We start from the raw sequence: 23,209 nt of genomic DNA on the forward strand, positions 1-23,209 counted from the left end.
CTGATCACTTTAACAAGCAGTGAATTACCCAGGCAAGCAGGAGGCAGAGGCTTTGAGGCCTTGCTTGCTCTTGGGTACAAGAGATGTATTTTTCTCCTGGGGGTACAGATATCACTGCCTTTCTCATTTCCCCTAAACAATCCCAGCAGATCACATCCATCTTTTGCCTCCTCCCAGAGGAGGCTCTACCACCTCGCCTGCTGGAGAAAAGGCACTAAAATAACGTTGCTCAGCACTGCCAGGAGACACAGTGCCAGGAGACACAGTGCCCAGTGCCACTGTGGTTTGCAAGCACAGGGGCACAAACTTTTCAGGACACACTCACAGCAAACGCTGCCATCCCCAGGAGCAGAGCTACTGCTCTTTGGCAAAAGCAGCAGACACAGCAGCACCACAGAGCAGCCATGCAACTGCTGAAGAAGGAGGAGTGTCTATGGAAAGAGGAATGCCTATAGAAACACTTCTTTGTAAAGGGCTGTGCTGAGAGGGCATTGCATGGAGCTCTCAAAACATCTTCATAGGTGCTTCTGCAATCAGCGCTCTCAATAATCCTCTTGTAGTGAAGGGTCTGGTTCTGGCTGCTTTGAGTTGCTTTGAGTTCTCTCCATTCCCCCCACAGTATCAGGACACAAATCCTCCTACATGGCCCAGACCCAACACACTCAGTACTGGGTACTCATTACCCCTTTGTTAGGAGCACACCAACTGCAGGCTGCTCCCTCTGTCAGTGGGAGCTGCTAGGATAGCCCAGGCCCCTGGCCCCCAGGATATTCCACAATAACTACAATGCTTGTCCTGGTGCCTGGTGTTCAGCAGGACTCAGGAAACCCGTCTCTGCTTGTTGCAGCTGAACAGGAAAGCTCTGGGCTGGAAACCCAAGGTGCAAATGCACAGCAACTATCAATAGCTCTCTGCAAACAACCATGGGATCAATGTGTCCAAAGCTGTGAAGCACACAGCTGGGAGTGCAGTGCTGACACACTTGCTGCGTGTGGGCAATTAACGGCGATGTTTGCAAAAAGGCCTCCTCGATGTTGGCAGCTACCAAAGCACCCACTGCAACTGTGAAAAGAGAAACCGCTGTAGACCAGGAGTGGGCAGCGCACCGTTCCTGTCTGAGCATCCATGCTCCCTTCTGGTACAGCATCTCACTGAAAGCTGCCATCAAAGGTCACCAATATCTCTTGCTTGCTATGAAGTGAATGCTCAGGGGAGCGGGATGGGAGCAGAGACACAGGGATGGCAATGGATATGGAACACTTCAAGATCTTGGGGATCAACAGCCTCTTCCAGAGCAAGGCCGCAAGATGCTACTTAAATGACTGTTGCTTTATGGAGAGGTTCACTTTCCCCCCATGTTATCTACTGACCTACACTGATGCCACCACCACGCTGTGCATTCCCCTGCACCCAGAGCCTGGCAACACCCTGGGCAGTGCATCTCACATCATTGGCAAATGTCACATTGCTCATTTCCTAGTCCCTTGCCATCAAGAAAACCACGAGCAATTGTTTTGTCCGCAGTCAGGATAGAGTGTCATTTATTTAGATCACTTTAGTATTAAAACTGGGCTTGAAGGAGAATTTTTTTTTTTCTTTTTCTTTTTTTTTTTTCTTCTGCAGCTGATAACGGAATGCTGCAGCAATACACATGAATATGGATCACGCTGACAGAACCTGCTAGCAATCGATGACCGGTGCTGGTGACGATGGGAAGAACGCGATCAGCACCGGTGCTTGGACAGCTCCGGAGCGTCGGGCCGCGCCGGCAGAGCTGCGCTAAGGGTTGGTGCTCTCAAGAGCATCCGGGAATGCTGTTGGCTAAGGAAGGATGACCGTGAGGATGCTCTATCAGGTTTTCTTCTGTTGTCTGGCATGCAGTTTGCTTCGAGGATGATGCTGGGTGGGTTCCGGCTGGATCCTGGTGGGAGCAGGGTGGCGTTCTCCTGTCCAAAAGATGGAGAAAGCCAAGTGTGTTTTGGTTTTTCAACATTTCCTTCAAATTCAGCAAGAAAAATAGACCTTTCCCATGAAGATGCTTTTTATGATGAGCATTTCTTTGAAAAACAGGAAGATGTGGATAAGCAGAGCCTGCCCTTGGCCCTCTGGGCACACGATCTAGGACCACGTTGGAAGCTCAGTACCAGGAAACAGAACCAGGCAAAGAAGGAAATAAGACTCAGGCTAGACGACAAGGAAATAATTTATTTCCAGGTCCATGAAAGACCTTGAAAAAAATAACAAGGGTGAGAAAATCAACCTCCTAATTTAGTTTGGATAGAGAACTGTGGCAGCTACAGCTCCTCCTGCAGTCACGGGAGGGCTGAGCGCGGCGGTGCAGCGGAGCAGTGCTTTGCTGGGCCCTGCTCTCCCCGTGTATTTACATGGGGGATGGAAATGAAGACGCAAGCGTGCGTGCATGCGTGTGGGAGGACAGGCTGGTTGAGGATGGGGGAAAACCCAAGGGGAAGGTGGCTAAACACGTACCCTGTCAGACCCCATCTCCTACAGACAGAGCCCTACTATTGCACAACACTTTTGCTAAAGGAAAGGCCGGCTCCGGAGAGGCTTGGACACAGCTCTTTAGCCCAGAAGGAAAACAAGTACACATTCCTGAGGAAAAAGAGGGCTTTCTCCATTCTCCTGCTCCGGGAATCAGGGCATCACTTCCCATCAGCCCTGCTACCTCTCCAGCATCATCACAGTGAACCAGTGGCACGCCGAGTGCGGCTGCCTGCAGCCTCCTTCGCAGGGACCGGAGGACCCTGAGCAGTGAGCAGTTCCCAGCCCTGCAGGAAGCTGAGCGCAGCGGCCACGGGAGGAGCAGTGCAGATAGGGGCTGTGGGGAAGGGGCATCCCTGCACCTCTCCGCTGCTGGGAGTCACGCTGAGGCCAGAGGGCTGACACCAGTGGCCGGGAAGCAAAACAGCATAAAACAAACACGCATCTACATTTACGTTTAAACCCTCTCCAAGAATAGAAAACACTGTCTGTGGCTAAACTAAAAGGACAAACCCAATGACAAGCCCAAGATGTGTCAGACCTTGGTAGACCTTATCAGTTTCCTATCTATTATATCATCGATTGTTTTCAACATGAACAGATAAGGAGCCACAGATTGCGCTTTCCTCCAGCATCATCTGCAGCTGAGGCAAAACGACACATCCCTCCTGCCTCCTCCCAGTGCACCTGTCAGAACCAGAGGGTTCGTGCAAAGCAGCTGTGCTGCAGGGGCCCATATGGGTCGCTCACAGGGCACCGCCGCTGGGACAGCACCGTGCCCCCACAGCAGCAGGACGTCCCCATCTGTCACCTCGGGGCCATGGGGTACACCGGGATGTTGTTGCAGCCAGTGCCTCCAGCGCAGGATGGCAGGAGAGACCCATCCGGTCACCGCCATTCGGTCAACCACAGGAAAGGTGTAAGAGCTGAGAGGAGAAGCGATTGCAGCTCAGCAGAAAAGTGCGCTTTGGAGTGAGCTCCCGAGCAGCAGTCGCTCTGCGCAGGATGAGCCCGCGGAGCCACAGCGTGAGCTTCCCGGGCGCACAGAGAGGACTCCAAAAAGTGAGCAAACGTAAGCGAAAAAAAGCAGAACAGAATTAAAAGCTTGTTTCCCTCTGCAAGGAAAGCTCTTAAAGGAATCAAAGCGCTCCAAATGCTCTGAGACTCAAGTGACAAAAACAATTTAAACAACAAAAGGCTCCCGGTTTGCTCTTCTCCTCCTGAATGGGCCTCACTGAACAGATCTATTTAAATGACAATTTGTGGGGGACAACCCCCCTCCAAATGCTCTCGAATTAGATTTTTTCCCTTTCTTAAATTAATGTGCAGTGCTTTAACGGAGATCAGCATTAAGGAGATTATGACGGTCACAGCGCTCCCGCGGGCACCCGGCGCGGTTGTTGTGGCACAGCTCCGACCGGGAGCACCGCGAAGGAGCACCCACACCGACCCCCGGTCCCACGGCACTGCGCCTCCGGCACCGCCGCAGCCCCCCGACCCACTGCCCCCGGCGGGTCCGGCGGTGCCGTTAGGATTCCTCGCTGTCCTCCTCGCCCCGGCGCCCCGCGTAGAGCGCTGCCAGCTGCCGGAACCGCGGCCCCCAGCCTCCCAAGTAGGAGAAGTCCTGCTCCGAGCCGCTGGACCACGTGTTGATGGAGCTGAGCGAGGGGACCGGAGAGTCGGAGCCCTCGAAGGCGTAGGTCTGGAACGAGTCATAGGGCGGCACGGAGAGGTCCTCGTCCGCCTGCTCCACCTTCCTGCAGATGTAGTCTCTGAACACGGAGAAGTCCAGGTCCGGGCTCTGCACCCACTGCGGGAGGGCATGGCGCTCAGAGGCCGGGTTTCCCCCCTCTCCCGGCCCCCCGCCCCCGTCCCCGCCTTTGATCTCACTGAAGTCGTAGAGGCTGCGCAGGGCGGACATGTCGTAAGCCTCCGTGTCCTGCTCGCCCCCTCCTTCGTCGTTGTATTTGATGACATTGTCCCTCATGTCCTCGTCGTCCTCGGACGTCAGGTGGCTCTTGTGGTGTCGCTTCAGCGTGAGGATCAGAAGCACCAGCACTGGGGGAGGAAGCACAGAGGCGGTCAGAGCAGGCAACGTGCTGTGTAGCAGCAGCACACTCACACTGCACCAGGGCACAAAGGCAGAACCCCTTTGGCACAGTGTGCACCGGCAGCACAGAGCACAGCCCAGGCGGCTCCCACTAGCTGGAGAGCAACAGTTGTGCCACATCACCACCTGTGAGAGATGCTGGCTCAGTGCAGATCGGGACATCCCTCTTCCATGCTGCACAGCCACTGAGACGGGAGGGACAGATGGATGAGTGCATGGCTGGACAGACAAACGGATGGAGTCTGGGGAAGATGCACTGGAAAGGGGGGGTGGTGGTGGCAGCCAAATGTTGTGAGGGCAATTGTGGAGCAGATGGCACGGAGCATGAGCAGCAAGCCACAGATGTGTCCTGGATCATCATCCATTCAGCCCATCACCTTTTAAGCACTAATGTGCACTTTATTCTTTTGGGCAATTAGGCAGAAATTTGTTTGCACTGCATTGGAAAATGAAACCAGTGTGAAGTGCATCCTACGGGAAAGGGTTTTCTAAATGGCAACGTGACAGGACATGGGGAACCATGCCATGCCAAGGAGAGGGGACTCCCCTGAGCCCTGGCAGTCCTCAGCAGCCAGCTGCAGGCCAGCCCCAGTGCTGAAGGGCTCTCAGCTCTCCAGCTGCCCTGTGCTGAACCTGAGGGCACCGCAGCATTATCTCTCCAACCTCATCACATTCCCACGCACAAACAAGCCCACATTTCTCTGCTACTCCACACTGTGCCCTGGTGCTCCAGCACACGCAGTGCCAGAACCAATGCAGCATCCTGTGTGCCCAGGGGCAGCACTCACCGACCAGGATGAGGATGCACACCAGCAGTGCGATGAGGGCGCCGGGGCTCAGCGTTGCTGACATGGCGTAGGCAGTGCTGTTGCAGGACTGGATGGCCCCGGTGCTGTCACAGCCACAGACCCGGATGGTCAGGGTTCCCGTGCTGCTGAGGGCCGGGGGGCCGCTGTCCACCACCAAAATGGGCAGCAGGTACACATCCTGCTCCTGGCGATTGAAGCCCACTCTCTGCGTGTGCACCGCAGCTGTGTTGTCTGCAGGGAAGAAGTAAAGCCACAGCAAAGTCATTTCCATCGTAGAAACAGCAGGGTCAGTATGAGCTGCTCTGCTCATAGGATGAACCCTCGGGGTGCAGAGAGGCACAAATTCTTATCCAGACAACAACTCCAGCACTCACAGCTCAGCCAAGAAGGGGGCTGTGCGCCTCTTATTGCCCAAGAGACAGAGGGGAAAAGCCCAGCCCAGCACTCTCTGGGTCCTTTGTAACTTCTGCAGAAGCAGGCCGAGCTCCTCTGAGCCAGCAGCTCCATCTGTTCAAACCTGGCTGCTTCAAGAGCTCAGCAGCACCACTCAGTACCATAACACAGCAACTGTGTGACACACCAGGGCTCCAAGGCCAGGGATGAACCCGGGCAGCCATGCACCAACCAGAGCATGGAGGATAGGAAAAGGGCCTGGGATCAGCTCTGCTCCCTGCTCACATGTGCCGACCAGCAGTAGAACCAGGTGGACGGCAAAGGACTGAACAGTGGCTGAACAATTGTGGCCAGATGTCAGAAGGTGCTGCCGACTGTCTGCTGACTTTATCTAATAAAACGTAGATTGGCCTGTTTGCAGCAAGGTGCTGCTGTCTGCAGCCTCTCTCTTCATTGCTCCTGATTTATGTCGGACTGGCCCCTTTCTGTATCAATCAGCAATTCGATCGGAAAAGACATCTATTTTAATCGTGGCTCTCGGGCCGACTGCCACCACGGAAATTGCTGTATGGATCGGTGCAGCCTGGGAGCACCGGGGCACAGAGGGACAGGAGCCACTTGTAGGGCAATGGGGCGGGCAGGATGAAGGCAGGTCCCAGGGCACCGTGCTGCAGACAGGGCAGAGCAGAGCATGGAGCTCAGCTGCCATGGCTGTGTTGCTGGGGATGGCTGGGATTTAGGCATAAAGGAGGCAGGAAAACATCATCTCTCTTCCAGTTCACGTGAGAATGCAGGGTTTGCCCTGAAGAGCTCAGCTCTCCTTCCAGCTGGGGAGAGGCGTGGACACTGGGCAGAGGACCACACCAGCCAACATTCAGAGCTGCACTGAATGGCACACAGCCAGGCTTCAAAACCAAACCTTGTCCCTCCATGCAGAGCTGTGCTGCGGTTTTCACTAGCAGAATTCTTCCTTTGGATGTAGCATCTTTCATCCACCAACGGAATTTTCCAGGTAACCTCATTCATCCCCGCTCACAAAGCACGTTTCAGAAAGGCAACCACCCCAGAGCCCAGATCACAAGGCAGCAATAAGGCGATATTGCACTCAGATATTGCAGGGCTGCAGCACGCAGCGCTGGCTCACGCTTCCCAAACCAGAAAAGATCCAAGTGCTGCAGCGTGGGCAGCCTGCACAGGGCAGGGGCTGCCTGCAGAGGAGTGTGCTGCTTCTATGCCCACAGGCTACCCGGGGTCCCTGCCCTCGGGCTGCAGCACGGCTGTGACTCCAGGCACAGCACAGCCCAGTGCAGAAGTGAGTGGGAGGGAGGAGCAGAGCAGATTCCTATTCCCTACCAAGGCTAAGCTGGGAAAAATTGAATTGTTATGCTAATCGTTTGCACAAAGGTAACACGATCTCATTCGGTGCCGCTCCCTCAGCTTGCTGCAGCGTAGCGGGGAGATATAAATAACATTAATGGTGCTATCTCAGCGAGAGGCCAGGACTAGCTCCCAGCTGTCCATGCTGATCGCAAGCACTGGGCACCCAGAGATGGCGGAGATGCGGTCACGGCAGCTCAGACAAGGCACCGCTCCGAGACCATGGCCAGGTCTGGTCCAGCAGTCCCCTGCTCCATATCCACCCCATGGGACCGAGGGAGCAGCCCTGGAGTGCATCTCCGAATCTCATAGCAAGGGGCCAAGGAATCCCCTTCAGTCTGCAGCCTGCTGAGAGCAGGGCCTGCACACAGCACTGCATGCTGTGTCCTTAGAAACGCTCTGTGGAAATGAAGGGGAAATAGACATGCAAGTTGCAGAGGCAGCTGCCACCCTCAGCTCGCTCTGACAGCACTGCACCACCGAGCTCCACGCCGCCCAGTGCGGGAGGGAGAAATATTCTCATTGCTGAACACACAAAGTAAAAATAAAGCAGCAGAGCAGCCAAGCTCTGTGTGAGAAACCTCTGCTCAGGAAGGGGCTGTGCAACTCAAAATGGTGCATGGGAGAGACAAAAATTACAAGCACCAAACTATTTCAGTCATCACAAAGCAACATTTTTCTTTTCTAATGGGGAGATGTCAGCACATCCTACTGGAGGAAGAGCCATAGAAATTGCACGTTCACACCAGGGATGTTGCTCACCATGGGCAGACCCCCGTCAGGCCCCAGCAGCGCCTGCACCCAAATCCTCCAACTACTGCCACCCACGTGCCCCTCTCCAGCACCTTCTGGATCCCTGTTCCTTGCACAACCCTCCCAGTAGCTGACAGGAGAAAGGCAGCACAGAGTCCAGGAACACGCAGAGATTTTACTCCATGCCACAGGGTATCAACGGGCAGGAAGCAGCACCTCTACCTGCTGGAGGAGCAGTCACAAAAGGCAGAAACCAACATGAGCAGAGCATAGGGACCAGTCAGTGCATGGAGGGAGGAGTGCTTAGGAATGCAATATACACTGGCAGGGGCATAACACGACTAGGAATAATGAAATAATTATGTCTCTCAGACTCCCTTTCCAAAGAGGCTCTTGGCAGCTTCAAAGACAGAGCTAATAAATCCTTCTCATAACTCAATCTTGATCAGCACCAGCACAGCAGAAGACAGCGACCACCTCTGACCTGGGTGCTGCTATCTGTGCCCTCTCCCCCATCCCATGGGTGCCTACCTTTCCCTTCTCTGCTTCTGCTCTGCAGCCTCCATGCCCCATTCCTGGGGGATGCACCAGGACCTCCTCCAGCCTCAGAGGGTGCAGCTGCTATGGGAAGGATCCCTTTTTCCCCGTTGCCTGGTTCTGCTCCCTAGTTCTCTGAATGCCAGGCCACGGCACCACTGCTGCTCCCTTGCCTTTGGCTCAGCTCTCGCAGAGGTTCGATGCTCTTTTTCACCCCAAATCCGATCAGCATCTGTGCTGTTCGTGCTGAGAGAGGCATCCCTACAGGGCTGGAGGAGGCTTTGTCTATCCTGAGGCAATCCCCAAATCCTAACATTTTGCTTTTGATTGCAATGATTTTTAGATCTTCTATCAGCCATTACAAGCTCTTAATGAGACCTGCAGAGAGTTCTGACATCTGCTTGCCTAGCCCTTGAGCTCCGGAGTCAATAGCTCCATGTGTTGCTCCATATTATCTACCACCCTTCCAGGTTGCTGGGCTTAGATGCTCTCTACCGTCCCTTCCAACACAATTAGCATTTCTTGGAGAACATGATTTCAGGCTTTAATTGCCTTTGATCCTTTTGTAATCAATTTTCTAGGGCCAGAAAGGCCCAGCAAAAGGTGAGTTAGGAGTCACAGGATGGTGAATGCCTTTGGAAAGGCACCGTTTGGACCTGGGCAAGGTCAGCTTTCTCTATCTCCTCTTTTGGACACTTTATTTGCTAAGCATCTGCATTCCAGATTGGATTCACAGTTATCACAAACGACTTTTCATTCACATCTGACGAATTAGCAAGTGCTCGAGCGCTCACTTGGACAGGTCGAGAGCAGAAAACGAGAGATGCCAATAGGAAACAGCGCTGCTTCTAAAAGCCTGAGTCCTCCACGCAGCTCCAGCGGTAATTCAGCTAATGCAGAACGTCCTGCAGGGTCACCTTTCACTCTTACATCCCTGACCTGGCACCAAGGCAGCTCTTGGCAGCGCAGGCAGGAATGCGTGCCGCTGGGCACTGATGAGCGGGTCTGCAGGCGGTAACTGCAGGCACTTTGCAAGACTGCAACAAGAGTGTTCCCAAGGGGACACTGGTCCCTGGGGACAACACCCTCCCAAGACGGCTTTCTGCTGCCTGGAGGGAGCCGAGGGAAGTAGATGCAAAGCAAAAAATGAGAAGGATTTAAGCGAGAGCTTAGTGGATCCATCTGTGCTGACATCCATCAGTGTCATTCTTTGGCTGCAAAAGCAATATTTATAAATCACGTTTCAAAACTGGCTACAAATTTGTACAAAGAAACAGATGGGCTGGTGGTAGCAGTTTGTCACCACTGATATTTATATGGAGGAGGAGAGATAAGTGGAAGAGGGGCGAGGCAAGGGCGGGGGGCAACGAGGAGTGCAGCGGGGGAACCAGGGAGAGGAGGGGCACGACCAGGGCTCGCTATGGATCGGAGGAGTCAGGGCAGGGGGAAACCAAAGGGAGGTGACAGCAAAGCACGCACACGGCAGAAGTGAGGAATACCTCCATCTGCACAGGCAGCCACCGCCTCCTGCTGTGGCAGAAAGCACCGCTTGGCAACTGGGAGGGTCTCCAAACACCCTGGGAATAACCCTGCAGCAACAGCATTTGTTTACCGAGAGCAGAAGGCGGGAGGTGACGCCAGCTTTTACTCATTTTATGCAGTGTTGCACCACATGCAGGTTTGTGGGATCATTTAGCACGGAGGATTACCCCGCGTGATGAGCGCGTCGTCCCACTCATGAGAGCAGCAGCTCGGGGGGGGCACATCCTGGGCCCTCCTGCAGCTCTGCCCTGCAGCACTGGCTCTTGCATCCCTGCCCATGAGCCCCACTGCACGAGCAGGGCTGACCCCGATGCTGCTGGCAGTGGAGCAGCCCCTGCTGAGCCCCAGGTCCCTCCAGCAGTGATTCCAGCCGAACCCCAGCCTGGGTTCAGCACAGCCCGGCTCAGAGCAGGCACTGCAGCCCCAGAGCTGACATTAGGGTGCAGGAAGGGATGGACCAGCGTGGAACAGAGCTGTCATATGTTTTCCTGAGGTCAGGGAAGGAAGTTAATCGCTGGGCGTGGGGCAAAATCTTGTGGAGGATTAAAGCTTGCTTACATGCTAAGAAGCAAAAGTCTGGTGACCAGCTGCCCCGTGAGTGCAGGGGGGGTCGTGGGTCAGAGACAGCTGTGCTTTCCAGGACACAGAGTGATATTGGTTCTTCCACAGTTATGTTGGAAGTTCTGCTGCAAGCTCTGTTTGAACAACCCTAATAATGCCAAACAAGGAGAAAGCCTTGCAGCACAATCTGCTGGCCCCCACCTGGGCTGGTCCCTGTGGCAAACACACATCTGGCTGGAAAAGACCCCACTAGCTGCAAACGCCCTTGCTGTCCTTACCTGAAATCAGCACCTAAACTCACGAAAAACACCCACTAAAGACAGGGAGCAGCCTGATAACTGCCTTCCAGGACTGCCACCATCCACACAAACACAGCCTGACTGCTGCTCCCTCCAGCATCCCTGGGGCTGCTCCCTGGTCACTGCCCATTTGCAGGGCACTGCCCAGCTACCTGCATGGCAGTCTGGGGCTGACCAACGCTCTGGGGCATGCTTTGCAGAGGGATAAATGGTAATGCTGCAAACGGGTGCGTGTTCATCTGTAAGCCCACATCATCTCCTTGCCTGCAGGCAGGTTGGAGATTTCACATCAAAGAAGGGACCACAAGCCCTGAAAAAGACCACAGTGGGCTGAGCAGAGAGCGCTCTGCAGCAAAGGAGGAACCTGGTGGAGCCACTATAAGGAAATGCAAACACTCAATGGGCCCATCTGAGAACCAGGAGCTGTAGGGATACCTAAGGGCTCCTGAGCTGCACCCAGCACAGCCCCAGCCCCTCACACCCGCCAGCAGGGCTTACCCTTAACATCCAGCAGAGAAAAGTGGTGGTTGTTGGTGGCTTCGGGTGCCAGCGTGAAGTAGAAACGATGACCACCCTGAGGCTCATCACGGTCCACAACGCTGATTGTCTGGATCAGCTGTAGGGAGAGAGCAGAGGTGAGCACCAGAGCCACCCCACAGCCCCAGTGGGGTCATGTTTGAGGGTGTGAAACAGCGGAGCATCACAGGGACCAAACCAGCCCCTGCCCTGCATGCACTGCTGGTGGCACAGAGCTGGCAGAGCCCTGGGAGAAGGGCGGGGGGCTGCTCACTACCTGGCCTGGCTTGGCGTCCTCACACACCGCAGCCTCGTAGGGGGTGGCGAGCTCAGGAGGGTTGTCATTCACATCCAGGATGCGGATGCGCAGAGAGGCTCTCGACACCTGCGAATGATTATCTGAAACAAAGGAGAACCAAAGCTGCAGTGGGAAGTGCCATCTGCTGCTGGCAGGGAGCAAGCCCTCCTCATCCCATCTGCCTGTGGCCATGGTGGGTCGTGCAGCTGCTGCCAGCGCCGAGGTCGTGCCTGGTGACCTCCGTGGGTTGGCTGCTCCTGCAGAGCACTGCTTGGCCTCACTGCCCGTGTTTCCCAGTAAATGAGCCCAATGGCTGGGCTGCGTGCCCAGGACTCCCAGCGATCTGCTGTTAGCCCATTCTGCCCAGCTGCGAGCAAGGCCCCACAGTCAGGTCAGAGCAGTGGGTACCACAGCTGCTCTGGGGCACACACACACAGAGCCTGGAGCCACACACACAGCTCTGATCACAGCATGTGCCTCAGGGTCCCCTCTCTATCAGCAAATCACTGTGGAGGGCCTGATGTTTCCTGAAGCTCTTCACATGCTTCCAGGAATGAGGAATCCCTCATTCTCCATCTCCTTTGTTCCATCCAAAGGTTACAGCTTAGACAGACCCAATGCCTCTCCTCTCATGGGCAGGAGCTCTGCTGTCTGTTTGTCTACAAAATTAATGCTGTCCCCCATGTATCAGTAGAGGAGGACCCAAGGGAGGGGAGATTTAACACTGCTCCATAATTAGCCAGGAACCTGAGCCCCCTCCTGGAGCTGCCTTCACCTCACTCGGTGCATTATCACTCCCTCTCACCCAGAGCAGCTGCTCTGGTGATTAGATGGCTGCTTTCGGGGGAGGGAGGCAGAAGTCGTGACTAAAAGCCTGGAACACTGTGTTATTTTAAAAAGCATGTTGGTGCAATGAAACAAACTGCCATCACTTCCAGGGGGAGAGACAGCAGGAGGCAGTGGGGTGGGAGGGAGCGGGGACCTGGGGGCAGTGCTCTGTACACACTGGGGTTGCAAAGGAGCTGGGGGGAAATCAGTTCAGCTCCTGCAAGGAGAGGGGTGACAGCACTGCTTCACCATCCTCAGCTCACTGTAGGAAGATGGAGACCCTTACTTCAATGCTAAGGTTCAAGGAATCTGGTACTGCCCTGCTGAGAGAAGGAGAGGAGACAGAAAGAGAAGAGAGGAGGCAGAGTGCAGCAGGAGCAGCCCAGGGCCCCATCTTTCCCTCCCCAGTCACATTCCCCCAGTGCAGGAGCAGATCCCAACACTGCCAAGTGCTCCCAGACCCCTTTGATGCAGCCATCTCCAGGAGCACCAAGCTCAGCAGCGCAACCCACTCCTCTTTATTCCAGCGGTACCATGATCTATGTGAAAGCTCCTCAGACGCTTTCCTTATAAACCTCCCCTTCCTTTCAGCCAGCACCTGAATTTACGGGCGTAACATACGAAAAATATTTGGATGCATTTGATAAAAATATCTCCAAACCATCTTTGAAACACCTTTCCTGCGGCTGGCGGAGCGTTAAGTGGATTTATGACGGTCAGAAGCGCGATGAGGAGCGCAGGGCGGTGATGGAAGGCGCACAGCACACTGCAGTACTGCCAGCATCACTGCTGCAGCCCTAAAGCACAGCTGTGCAGCACCTCCACGTGCACAGAAACACTCCCACCCCTCACATGAACGCTCCCATTCACCACCGCCAGGCAGAGCACAACAGGGCACTGTGTGCCGTGGAGGGACTGAGCGCGACCGTGGAGGAAAAAAGTCATTTTCCGTGGCAGTGTCTCTCCCAGCTCAGCTGACTGACATGCAAATTAGTTTAATTATTTCTTCTTCTAAAATAAATTATATTTTGCAGTGGCTGCAATATGTTGTGTCAGGCAAAATTACATTCAATATTTTTAAACTAATTGATGTCAGCCTTGAGAAAACCTGATTGACAGCAGCGAGGAAACCAGGCTGCTACCTAAACGGTTCCCTAAATTAAAATTAAACATGTCGGGTTCCTGCATTTCCTCCAGGAGTTGGAATGCTATTAATCTGAAAAGACTGAGGAAAGAGACGTGGAAACACGCAGAACACAGGGGAGATGCTGGGAATGCAGCGGGAGAATGGCTGGCAGCTGCCTCTGCCAACCTGGGCCTTATGGTGTCGGAGACGCTGCATCACGAGCTGTGCCATGCAGCTCCATGCTGCAGCACCTCCCCAGCAGCTCGGCTCCCTGTGCTGCCATGGGAGCACTCCCTGTGCTGGGTGTCATCCAAGGGCTCCACTGCACAGCAACACTGAGGTTGAGACCAACGCCCTGGCTGAACTTACAGCCCCAAGTGGTTTCTATAATTCAGTTAGCCAGGAAAGCAATCGTGCAAGAGATCCAGGCTCTGCCTGGGCAGGTTCCCAGACAGCTGCCAGGGGGATGCCCCACTGCTCCATAAGCACTGGGAGCTGTGTGGATGAAGATGCCAGTGATGGGAAGAGGCTGTGGAGATGCTTGACCATCCCCTCTGCAGCAGGAAAAGAGGGCAGTTACACTGTGCTGGGATTTGGCTGGTACCTCTCCAGACCCTCATGCAAACTCATGATAAAGTGCTTTGGACTTCCACCAAACCTCTGTTGTGCAGCCCCAAACCCAGCTGTGCTGAAGCAGCTGTACCATTTGCATTGCCCTGCTGCGTGGCCACACCACAGACAGAAATGCTCTGCAGCATTCCTGGAGCCCAAAGCCCAGCTCCAGGAAAGCCCCCTGGGCCACAGGCTGCAGTTGTGGCTGCAGCACTCCTTGGGGTCTCTGCACTGGGCACAGCACACAAACTGCTCTCTTCTGCATCAAGACCAAATTGGTACAATACTGAATTCAGAATTTTTACATCAGTGGAGGAGCCAGAAGTGCCAGGGGTGGAATTTTAATCTTCACTATCTCAGCAAATTGAGAGAATAAAATGCAGACTGGGACGGACCGCTGCTTTCCAGCTGTGAAGCACAGGGCAGCTCTACAGCTGTCAGCAGAGCTGTGGACTGTGGAATGGAGCACAGATAGCAGGGACACTGCAGGGGCTTGGCTGGGGCACAGCTCCTCAGACACAGAGCCAACACCAGCAGCTGGGGCTGACAACGCAGCTCCAGGGAAGCAAAGTGGAAACAACAGAGCAGCCAAGTAACATACAAATGGCTCTCACCTCTCCTGAGCCCTGCCCAGACTCAGCAGCATGAGAGTCATTAAATCGCATCCAAACACAATGCTCTGATTAAAGCCAGTCTCCAGCAGGAAGATTTATCATCTCAATTACCAGCAGTGGACACAGCAGTCAAGGCCTCATCATTTTACATGAGCAAAGAGGAAAACAGGAAGAGAATCACTAATATTAGCCCAAGGAAGGTAAACAGCTTGTGAGTGAGATGAAGATTTATCTCTGGGAGTGCTTGGCCTGGTCCCAGCCCAGATTTGCTGAACGGTTCCCATGTTTCCCGCTGGCTGCACTGCTGCAAGGCCAAATACTGCGCTCAGCAGCAGCCTGCACGGGCACACCAGGAGCCTTCTGCTGCTTCTCTTACTGCTCCTCGGATGCAAACACAGTCTCTCAAATTATCTACAGGTGGGGCATACCCCCCTGGATGTGGTCTCTGTAGCAGGAGCACCTGCTGCTAGGTCTTGTGCAAATCTAAGCAGCCAGCCCGGCCACAGGAGCACATGCTGCCAGCTGGCACATTCCCAGCAGCTGCTGCTTGTTAAACCCCTGCAGGGCAGTGCTGCCAGGGATGGGAAGGCAAGATTCAGGATGCTGCTCACCAGGGCACAGCTTCCCACCAACCCCGAGCAGATCCAGAGCTGGGCACCCGGCTCTATAAGGCTCACATCTCACACCAAAGCTGACACTGTACCTCAGTTGTGGACGGATACCTGCTGCAGAGAATGGCTACACAGCCCAGGGCAGTGCCATGCCAGCCTCAGGATGGGCATTCACACCCTGCTGGGCACACACCAGGCAGCACTGCTGCAAAGCTGTGGGGCACACACTGCCAGCACAGGGCCCCCAGCTGCCCCAGGGCAGTGCTGCAAAGCTGTGGGGCACACACTGCCAGCACAGGGCCCCCAGCTGCCCCAGGGCAGTGCTGCGATGCCCCGCTCCTGAGCCCCCCCCCCGTCACTCTGAAGGCCTTACCTTTACAACTGCCCTTTCTGCCTGAGGATTCAGACATAAATTGTGCTTTAAATTCAATATCAGTCATTAATATTTCATGATTACAAAACGTTAAGGATAATGTCACGGGGAGGAATGTCTGGGCAGTTAAAATGGATGAGTCAGAGCCCGCTGATGGGAGAAGTCGAAGCGCTGGAGTCTCCCTGGCTTTGAAGCGATGCAGCCTGACAGGCGCTCCTGCCTGAGGGGAGCTGCAGCATTTACTGACTTGCTCTGAAATCTTAGATGCCGCGTATAAATATTTTCCTTCTGATTCTTGTCACCTCACGTTTCCTCTGGATGCTGAACACCATCAGCCCTCCTCCCCCGGCAGCGGGGCAGTGCAGTGCAGAGCTCACCCACCCGTGAGCATCCCGTAGGGTGACAGAGCCACAGAGGTCCCAACCCGGGGCAGTGGGGTCTGTGGGATCACTGACTGCCCTCGCTGGGGCAGCCTTAAGTGAGTGGATCATTGCCACTGCGGCGATGACCATTCTGCAGCCAGAATGAACTGCTGGGCCCTCAGCCAAAGCCCTGGTGCATCGAATCTGAATGGCATCTTCCTATTCAGAATGAGCAAAGAAAAGGGAACCGGGAACCCTGTGGGGTGTGTCAGAGCAAAGCCCAGGAAAGGCTTCATCCCATGAGCGGGTCTTGGCAAACGTCTGCGGGAACTGGGAGGTGTTGTACAGCCAAAGCATAAAACCTGGCAATGCCTTTCTGCTTCCCAGCACAGTGCCTTGGATGGAAGTCAGTCTCCATCTTAAGGCTCAGAAAAAGGAAGATATAGAGAATCTGAGTGCTCCCTGAGGTCCTTGGGGACCCAACACAGACCCTACACCAAAGCCCTGTGCAAACATTACAGGGCAGCAGGATGCCCAGGGCAATCCCACCATCTTCCTACCCTCAGCACAGCACCTGCAGGGAATCAAAGCCTTCCCTTTGCTTCTATTATTTTCTTTTCATTCCTCAAGAGGAGTTTATTCAAAGCTTCTTTGAGCAGCAGGACCCCGGTTTGTTCTTTTCTTTCTTTACCGGAATAGAAAAGACAAACAGAACTTCTGCTGGAAACATCCAAGCTGGGCTCCATCGCCTTAGCATCACGCAGAGGGAGGGAAGATCAACCAACAAAACCCTCACAACCGCTCAGCTCCCTCCTGCCTCTCCCAGCTGGGTGTGAGCAGATCCTGTGCTTGCTGCGAGTGCAGGCCCTGTGGTGGCACAGTCACAGGGAAGATGGCTATAGGAAATGACCATCAGATGCTGATCCAGCCCAGACGGCCGCTCCTCTGCTCACCTGCTTCCATTGCCAGGACGGTGATGTTGTGCCATCCCGCTGTCTCCCGGTCCAGGACCTTTCCTGTCACAATGGCACCTGTGTTGGCATCGATGTCAAAGATCCTCTCTGTGTCCGTGCTGCGGTCGATGGCATACCTAGGTGCAGGCAAGAGGGGAAAACGTGAAAAATGGGACGTGCCAAAGAGAGCCTTGGAGCCCTGTTTGGAAGCAGGGCTGGAAGGGAAGCCCAACCCAACTATGGCCATCAGGTGCAGCCGTAACACAAATAACCACCGCCGCCATCGGAATTAGAAATCCAGAAGGCCTACAAATCACAACAATGCAGCATAATGCTATTGTGTACAGCATCTTTCATATGCGCTGCATCCCAGAGCGCTTTACAGAATTAAATAATACAAGACAGCAAAGAGCACAAAGGATAAATTACCGAGAGGAGGGCTGGGAATAAATTAAAGCCTTCGGTCACATGTCCAACAACAGGAGGAAGATAAATGTAGGGACAAAGCAAGCTGGAGAGCTGACAGACAGGGCAGGGCTCAGGGCAACCCCAGGCTGGCAGCATGCTCAGGGGTGACACAGGCACACTGCGTGGCGGTTGCTCCAAGCGCCTGTGGCTCACAGTGTGCAGCTCGTGGTGTGCAGCTCATGTGCCTGGCACTCCAGGCATGGCCATGGCCACGCTGCACAGAGCCATGGGCAGTCCTGTGCCTCCCACACCCAGGCGCAGGAGGGAGCCAGCTGGGGGGAGGTCACCTCCCAGGTCACCCATCCACACAGCTGAGCATCCCTACCTGATGGAGGGACCCAAAGGCACACTAATGGCTCAGTGCCTACGAGCCCTCACTGTTACACAGCACCAGATTGCATTCCTCAGCTCCCTCCTTCTCAGGCAGATGGGGGTGAGAATGTACAACAGCATTTGCTTGTAGTTAAGGGAAAATTGCTATCTAAATCTCACTGGTGCACGTGCACAAATGATCATGTTCCACACCTGCATGTCTGTCTTCCCCTGGAGGTGACGAGGATCTGTCACACAGAGCTCAGGCATCACCAAACCACACCCCAGGGACTTCCCAGCCCTCCTGCATTTCCTGCCCCATCTCCAAGCTGGAAACAGAGCATCTATAAACACGGAGCCAAGGGACAGTGACACCAGCACATACTGCAGCCTCTCATCCACTCCACACTCACCCACTGTGAAGGGACAGAAGGGGTCTGGCAACTCTCACAGATCCAACATTGTGCTAGAAGGAGGAACAGAAACCGGGATGGCAAAATCTGCTGTCCTTCCAATAGCATAATTCCAATAGCGTTTGTGTAATTGCTGCGATTGTTCTCCCGCAGCTGCTGATCCCTAACACGTCCTGTTCTGTGATCACATCTGGCAGCAGCTGCCTGCATGGCCAGAGGGAGCAGGGAGCACCGTGGTGTCACCGGTAACCACTTCTTGTGCTTCTAATTGCTTCACTGCTGAGCTTGTCTTCTGTCATTTCAGAGCTGGCAGGGAAGGACTGACTGCCCACACCCTACAGCAGGACACAAACCAGAGCAGAAATCTGCTCCCTTTGTCATTGCTGCTGCACACCTTCTCAGTGCAATGCTGTCAGGACACAGAGCTCTGGGTGCTGCCTGCGTTTATCACTGATGTGGGGCTGAGATTTGAATGTGGCCAGTCCAAGAGGACATACAGCCCTCCATCTGCTCCACGTGGCCATAGACCTTCCCCTTCCCAAGGACTTACAGCCAACCCCATGGAGACCAGGGCTTCCAGTGGGAAGGAATCCAGTTCTGCTCAGTTGATGTCATGTTGTGTACTGGGACCTTTATCAACCAAAGTCTGTGCTGCCCTCCACAAGCCTCTTCCCTCCAGCAGTCCCACTTCCCCTTCAATGTCCCACTGATGTTCTGCCCAGGGAGGGACACCACCATTCCCATGTCCTCCCTGTGCTCGGAGGGAGGATGTCACTGCATTCCTGCTCAGCTGCTGCTGCTCCATATCTGGAACTGCAGTGCCCAGCTCTGATTGGGATGCAGACCTTGTAAACCATTTTCTTCTCCTCCTGCTGGCACTGCCTGTTGGTCTGGATGTTACAAGCGACTGTTTAATTTAGACAGCTTTCTCGGTGCTCATCTTTCTCGTGAATGCATTTCTCGAGCAGTTTGTTTCACTTCTCCCCCTGAACGCAACGAGGAGCACATTTTATGCCATGTGTTTTGTTAATAGCGAGCTTTTCAACCACTGGGTGAAAAGCTTTTTGTTATGTTTGTTTTTTCCTCCTCTCCCTTTTGTATTGAAACGGGTTGCAGTTCTCGCTGTGCTGCTGGAGTCTGCGAAATGCCCATGTCCAACACGTGCCTCTGGATTTGCTGAATGCCAGATGAGAATATCTCTGAGAACCTTAAATCCCAAGCAACGTTTTCCCAGTGCTGATAAAGCCTGGGATGCACGCAATCAGAGCACAGGCTCACTGCAGAGAGAAAAACAAAAGGCTTCCATCCAAACAGCCTCGCACACACACAGCACATCGCTGTATTACCTAATACAATGGTTTGGGTGAGAAACAGTGCTACACTCAGGAAATACACAGCTAATGCCAAAAAGGCAAATGGGAACTGAATGCTTTCTGAAAAAGAGTGCTTCTAGCTTTTGTCAGGCAACAAATAAGGATAGAATAAAAAAAAAAAAGCACCATTCTCTCACACAGCGCTGCCCCTGCTGAGTTCCTGTGCTCCCCACAGGGCACACAGCCCATGCTGAGCTCCAGATCCACCCGGCAGCACTGTGGCCCTTCTGTGCAGCTGCAATTGGGGGCTGCTCCCCCAGAAAGGTTGGTGCTCTGTGGGCACCCAGAGAGAGCTGCAGCGGGCACCGCATCCTTGTGCAGCTGGGATGCAGCACAGCCTTCTGTGTCACCTGGGGATGGATGCAGAGAGACAAGGGCACCTCCTGTCCCACTTGGCTTAAAATACTTCCCAAACCTCGTTACCAGCAGCCCGGTGTCAGCAGGGTTGGAGAGCTGACGGTGCTGATTTTTGCTGGGCTGTCTGCGGCGGTCCTTCTTCTCTCCTGCCTCGAGGGGACAGCGCATCTCAGCACAGCAGAAGGTGTTGGCCTTCTCCTCTGTACACAGCAGAGCTGATGGAGCAGAGCCCAGGAGCCGCGTTCCAGCTCCCACCTCCAGCGGACAAGGATCAGGAAGTTAAAGGGATCCACTGAACTGCACCAACTTGAAAGGCTTCGCACTGACTTCAAGGGGCTGAGGATCAAATGCTGGTCACGCTGTCAGGACCGGCTGCTCTCTCATGTACCAGAGGTGAAGTACAAGTGCTGGCTCCTCGTGACTGCGCTTTGAGCTGCACACTTGGGATGTGAGGTGATGTGCTGCTGTCTCTCACTGATGGGCTGGTGGCACGCCCTGGCAGGATGCTCGCCTTCATCTTTGGGTGCTGCTTTGAAGCTGCAGGCGTAGCAAAGCTTTTTATTAAGCCACACTGCAATTCCCTGCCTGGAGTCCTGCTGGCTGTGCCCTGTCCCTGAGCACATGGCATTGCCACACCTGGCACTGAGCTCACTGTATGGTAACGTTTGGGCTCTAATCCTCCTGCTGATCAGTTGGATCTGCTTCTCTCTGCTCCAAGTCCTCAGCATCTTCTGCACAGCAGTAGGAAGCCTCTCCTCTGCTTCCTTTTGTTCTGTCTGCAAATATTGCAACAAGCTCCATGGGGAAGGGCATGGAGAACAAGAGTAAATAAGGAGGAGAGTTCTGTCCCCAAGACGCCTTCCCCACAGCTGCAGATCACAAAATAAAATCTCCATTCCGTAGCACTGCTAGAAACGTGCCAGTGCAAAGCACAGATACTTCTGTATGCACACACTGAGGTCTCTACCCGCCATCCCAAGGCTCTGCCCCAGTTTACTGCAGGCAGGGATGGGCTCTGTAGAGAACCCTCAATGCAGAGCCAATGCTGCTCACTTGAAGTGAGGCTGTGTGGAAGGTGCCTGCAGCCCCGCTGTCACCTGGCACAAGAACACACATTTCAAGGAAATTCTCCACACGCTGAGGATGTTTTCAGAACACCAGCTTTTCATCCCGACTGCTCATGACTCAGGCCAGTTGGCAGAGCCAGAAGGCTGCTTTGTGCCTTAGGTAATAACAATTTAACAAGGTAACAATCTCTTTAGCCACAAATTAAATGGAAATGGGAAATGTCCTGTGCAGATAAGCCGCTGCCTGGATTATGTCCCCTGCCCAAATATAACTCCTCTGATCTTTGATCCCCGTGCACGCACGCACGCGCACACACAGCTGAGCTCTGGCTCCGCACTTCCCAAGCCTCACCTCATTTATCATTCCCCATCACTGCCCGCTTGTCACTCCTGCTCGCTCGCCTGGCCCATGTCAGGCTCCACTGCGGCTGCCTGGCTGTCAGCACAAGGACACGCAGGCGTCACCCAGCCACCTTCCCCGGCACTCCCCTGCCACTCACAAGCCTGTCACTTGCCCACGATACGTCTGTCACCTGTGAGATGGTGGCTCTAGCTTGCCAGTACCCGCGCACAGACTGCTGCTCGCTGCCTGCTCTGCAGCACGCACATGAAGCCTGCACCACCTCTCCACCCCCCCTCTGCCACACGTGGTGGCCATGAGAACCCCACACCGTGACCCCGCACACACTGCCAAAAGGGAAGGAAGGGGACACAGAGTTGTAGCAGTGCTTTACCGCACAGGGTGGTTCGCTGTGTCCGGATCGAGGGCGGTGACCACCCCCACGATAGAGCCGACGTGAGCATCCTCCTGGACCTCCATTGTGTTGGAGGGGGGCCAGAACTCAGGGGGCTCATCGACGTCCAGCACAGACACCCGCACGATGGTCTGGTCCCGAAAGGTTCCCAGGTCCACAAACCGTGGATCCACAAACTTGTTCAGGGCCTCCACCACCACGGTGTGCACTTTTTTTGACTCGTAGTCCAGAGGCTGAGACAACAGGAGAGAATTAGCCACAACTTGCCCAAGTACCACCATTAGCCACACACAGCCCCAGGACCCCCCAATTAGCCACACCTGGTGCTGCTGATCAGGTGTGGGAATTAAGTGGGCATGTTTCTGCTCCTAACAGGTGCTATCAGTAAGAGCTGTAAGCACTGCTCTCCATCACTTTGTGCACCACTCCATCTGTACACTGCTCACTCCCAGGAGCCGTGCAGGCAGCAGAAGGCACTGCACTGCTGCTCCTTTTCAGTTTTTCCTCCCAGAAACAGATCTGTGCTGTGCTATCCAGGCAGAACAGGTCTCTTCCTGCATCTGCCAGCACAGAAATGCTACTGCTAGAGCTGCGCTCAGAGGAGCGTTTGTTTATTTCAACTCAGATGCAGTAGAAGCCCCCAAAGGAAAGGGCTCTCCTGGAGATGCCTGCCCTCCCCGCAGCCAGCTTTTCTCCTCACCTTCTGAACGGTGATGACAGCCTCCTGGGTATTGCTGTCTGTGGTGACTTTGAACATCTCCACCCCTTCCTCGTCCTTCATCTGATAGGTCATGTCAGTGTTCTCTCCGACGTCAGAGTCCTCTGCCTTCACTCTCCCGATGGCAGTGCCCACAGGGGCAGTTTCAACGATGCTGAACTGATACATCTCTGGAGGAGAGAAAGGCACCAGGGTCATGGCTCTGCTTGCACCCTCCCCTGATGCACACCTTGTGTAGCTCCTTGGGATAACTCTTGGGCCACAAGTACTGTCCAAACTCTGCCAATGTCTGTAGTTCAGAATGTCCTGAGAAAAACAAACCCCAGCCAAAAACAGGGGCTGCAAGAAGGGAACTGGGGAGAACTAATGCTTTAAAGAGCCAGGTAGAGAAAGGGATGGTTTTTCTACACAGACACAGCACAGCAGTGTTGTCCAATTCTTGGCAAACTTCACCAATTCAAATTTCTAGGAGAGGCAGCTACAGAGCTGAGCCACCTCCAGCTGCAGCACCCTCAGCTGAGGGAGCCCCCCATGGGGCTGGTGGGCAAGGACACGCTCAGACCCAGGCAC

The 23,209-nt window shown here is 54.4% G+C and overlaps 1 protein-coding gene across 5 annotated transcripts in view; it reads right to left on the bottom strand.

The window, feature by feature from the left end:
• Positions 1–1,670: 1,670 nt before the first annotated feature.
• CDH22 (cadherin 22) overlaps positions 1,671–23,209 on the bottom strand; it is a 57,915-nt gene continuing 36,376 nt past the window's right edge. For 2 of the 5 annotated variants that reach the window (XM_031587920.2, XM_090152431.1), the window contains exons 6-12: positions 22,622–22,809; positions 21,901–22,154; positions 17,177–17,313; positions 11,677–11,798; positions 11,382–11,499; positions 5,401–5,652; positions 2,186–4,560 (exon numbers count right to left, since the gene is read on the bottom strand). In XM_031587920.2, coding sequence (XP_031443780.1) covers positions 4,031–4,560; positions 5,401–5,652; positions 11,382–11,499; positions 11,677–11,798; positions 17,177–17,313; positions 21,901–22,154; positions 22,622–22,809 — 1,601 coding nt within the window. In that variant the 3' untranslated portion in view covers positions 2,186–4,030. Of the gene's footprint in view, positions 1,947–2,185; positions 4,561–5,400; positions 5,653–11,381; positions 11,500–11,676; positions 11,799–17,176; positions 17,314–21,896; positions 22,155–22,621; positions 22,810–23,209 lie in introns of those variants that run through there. The other 3 variants (XM_090152433.1, XM_090152432.1, XM_090152434.1) reach the window with 3 other exon arrangements.

This window comes from Phasianus colchicus, chromosome 17 (assembly GCF_987193195.1).
Source record: "Phasianus colchicus chromosome 17, bPhaCol1.hap1.1, whole genome shotgun sequence".
In the NCBI taxonomy this organism is placed as follows: domain Eukaryota; kingdom Metazoa; phylum Chordata; class Aves; order Galliformes; family Phasianidae; genus Phasianus; species Phasianus colchicus.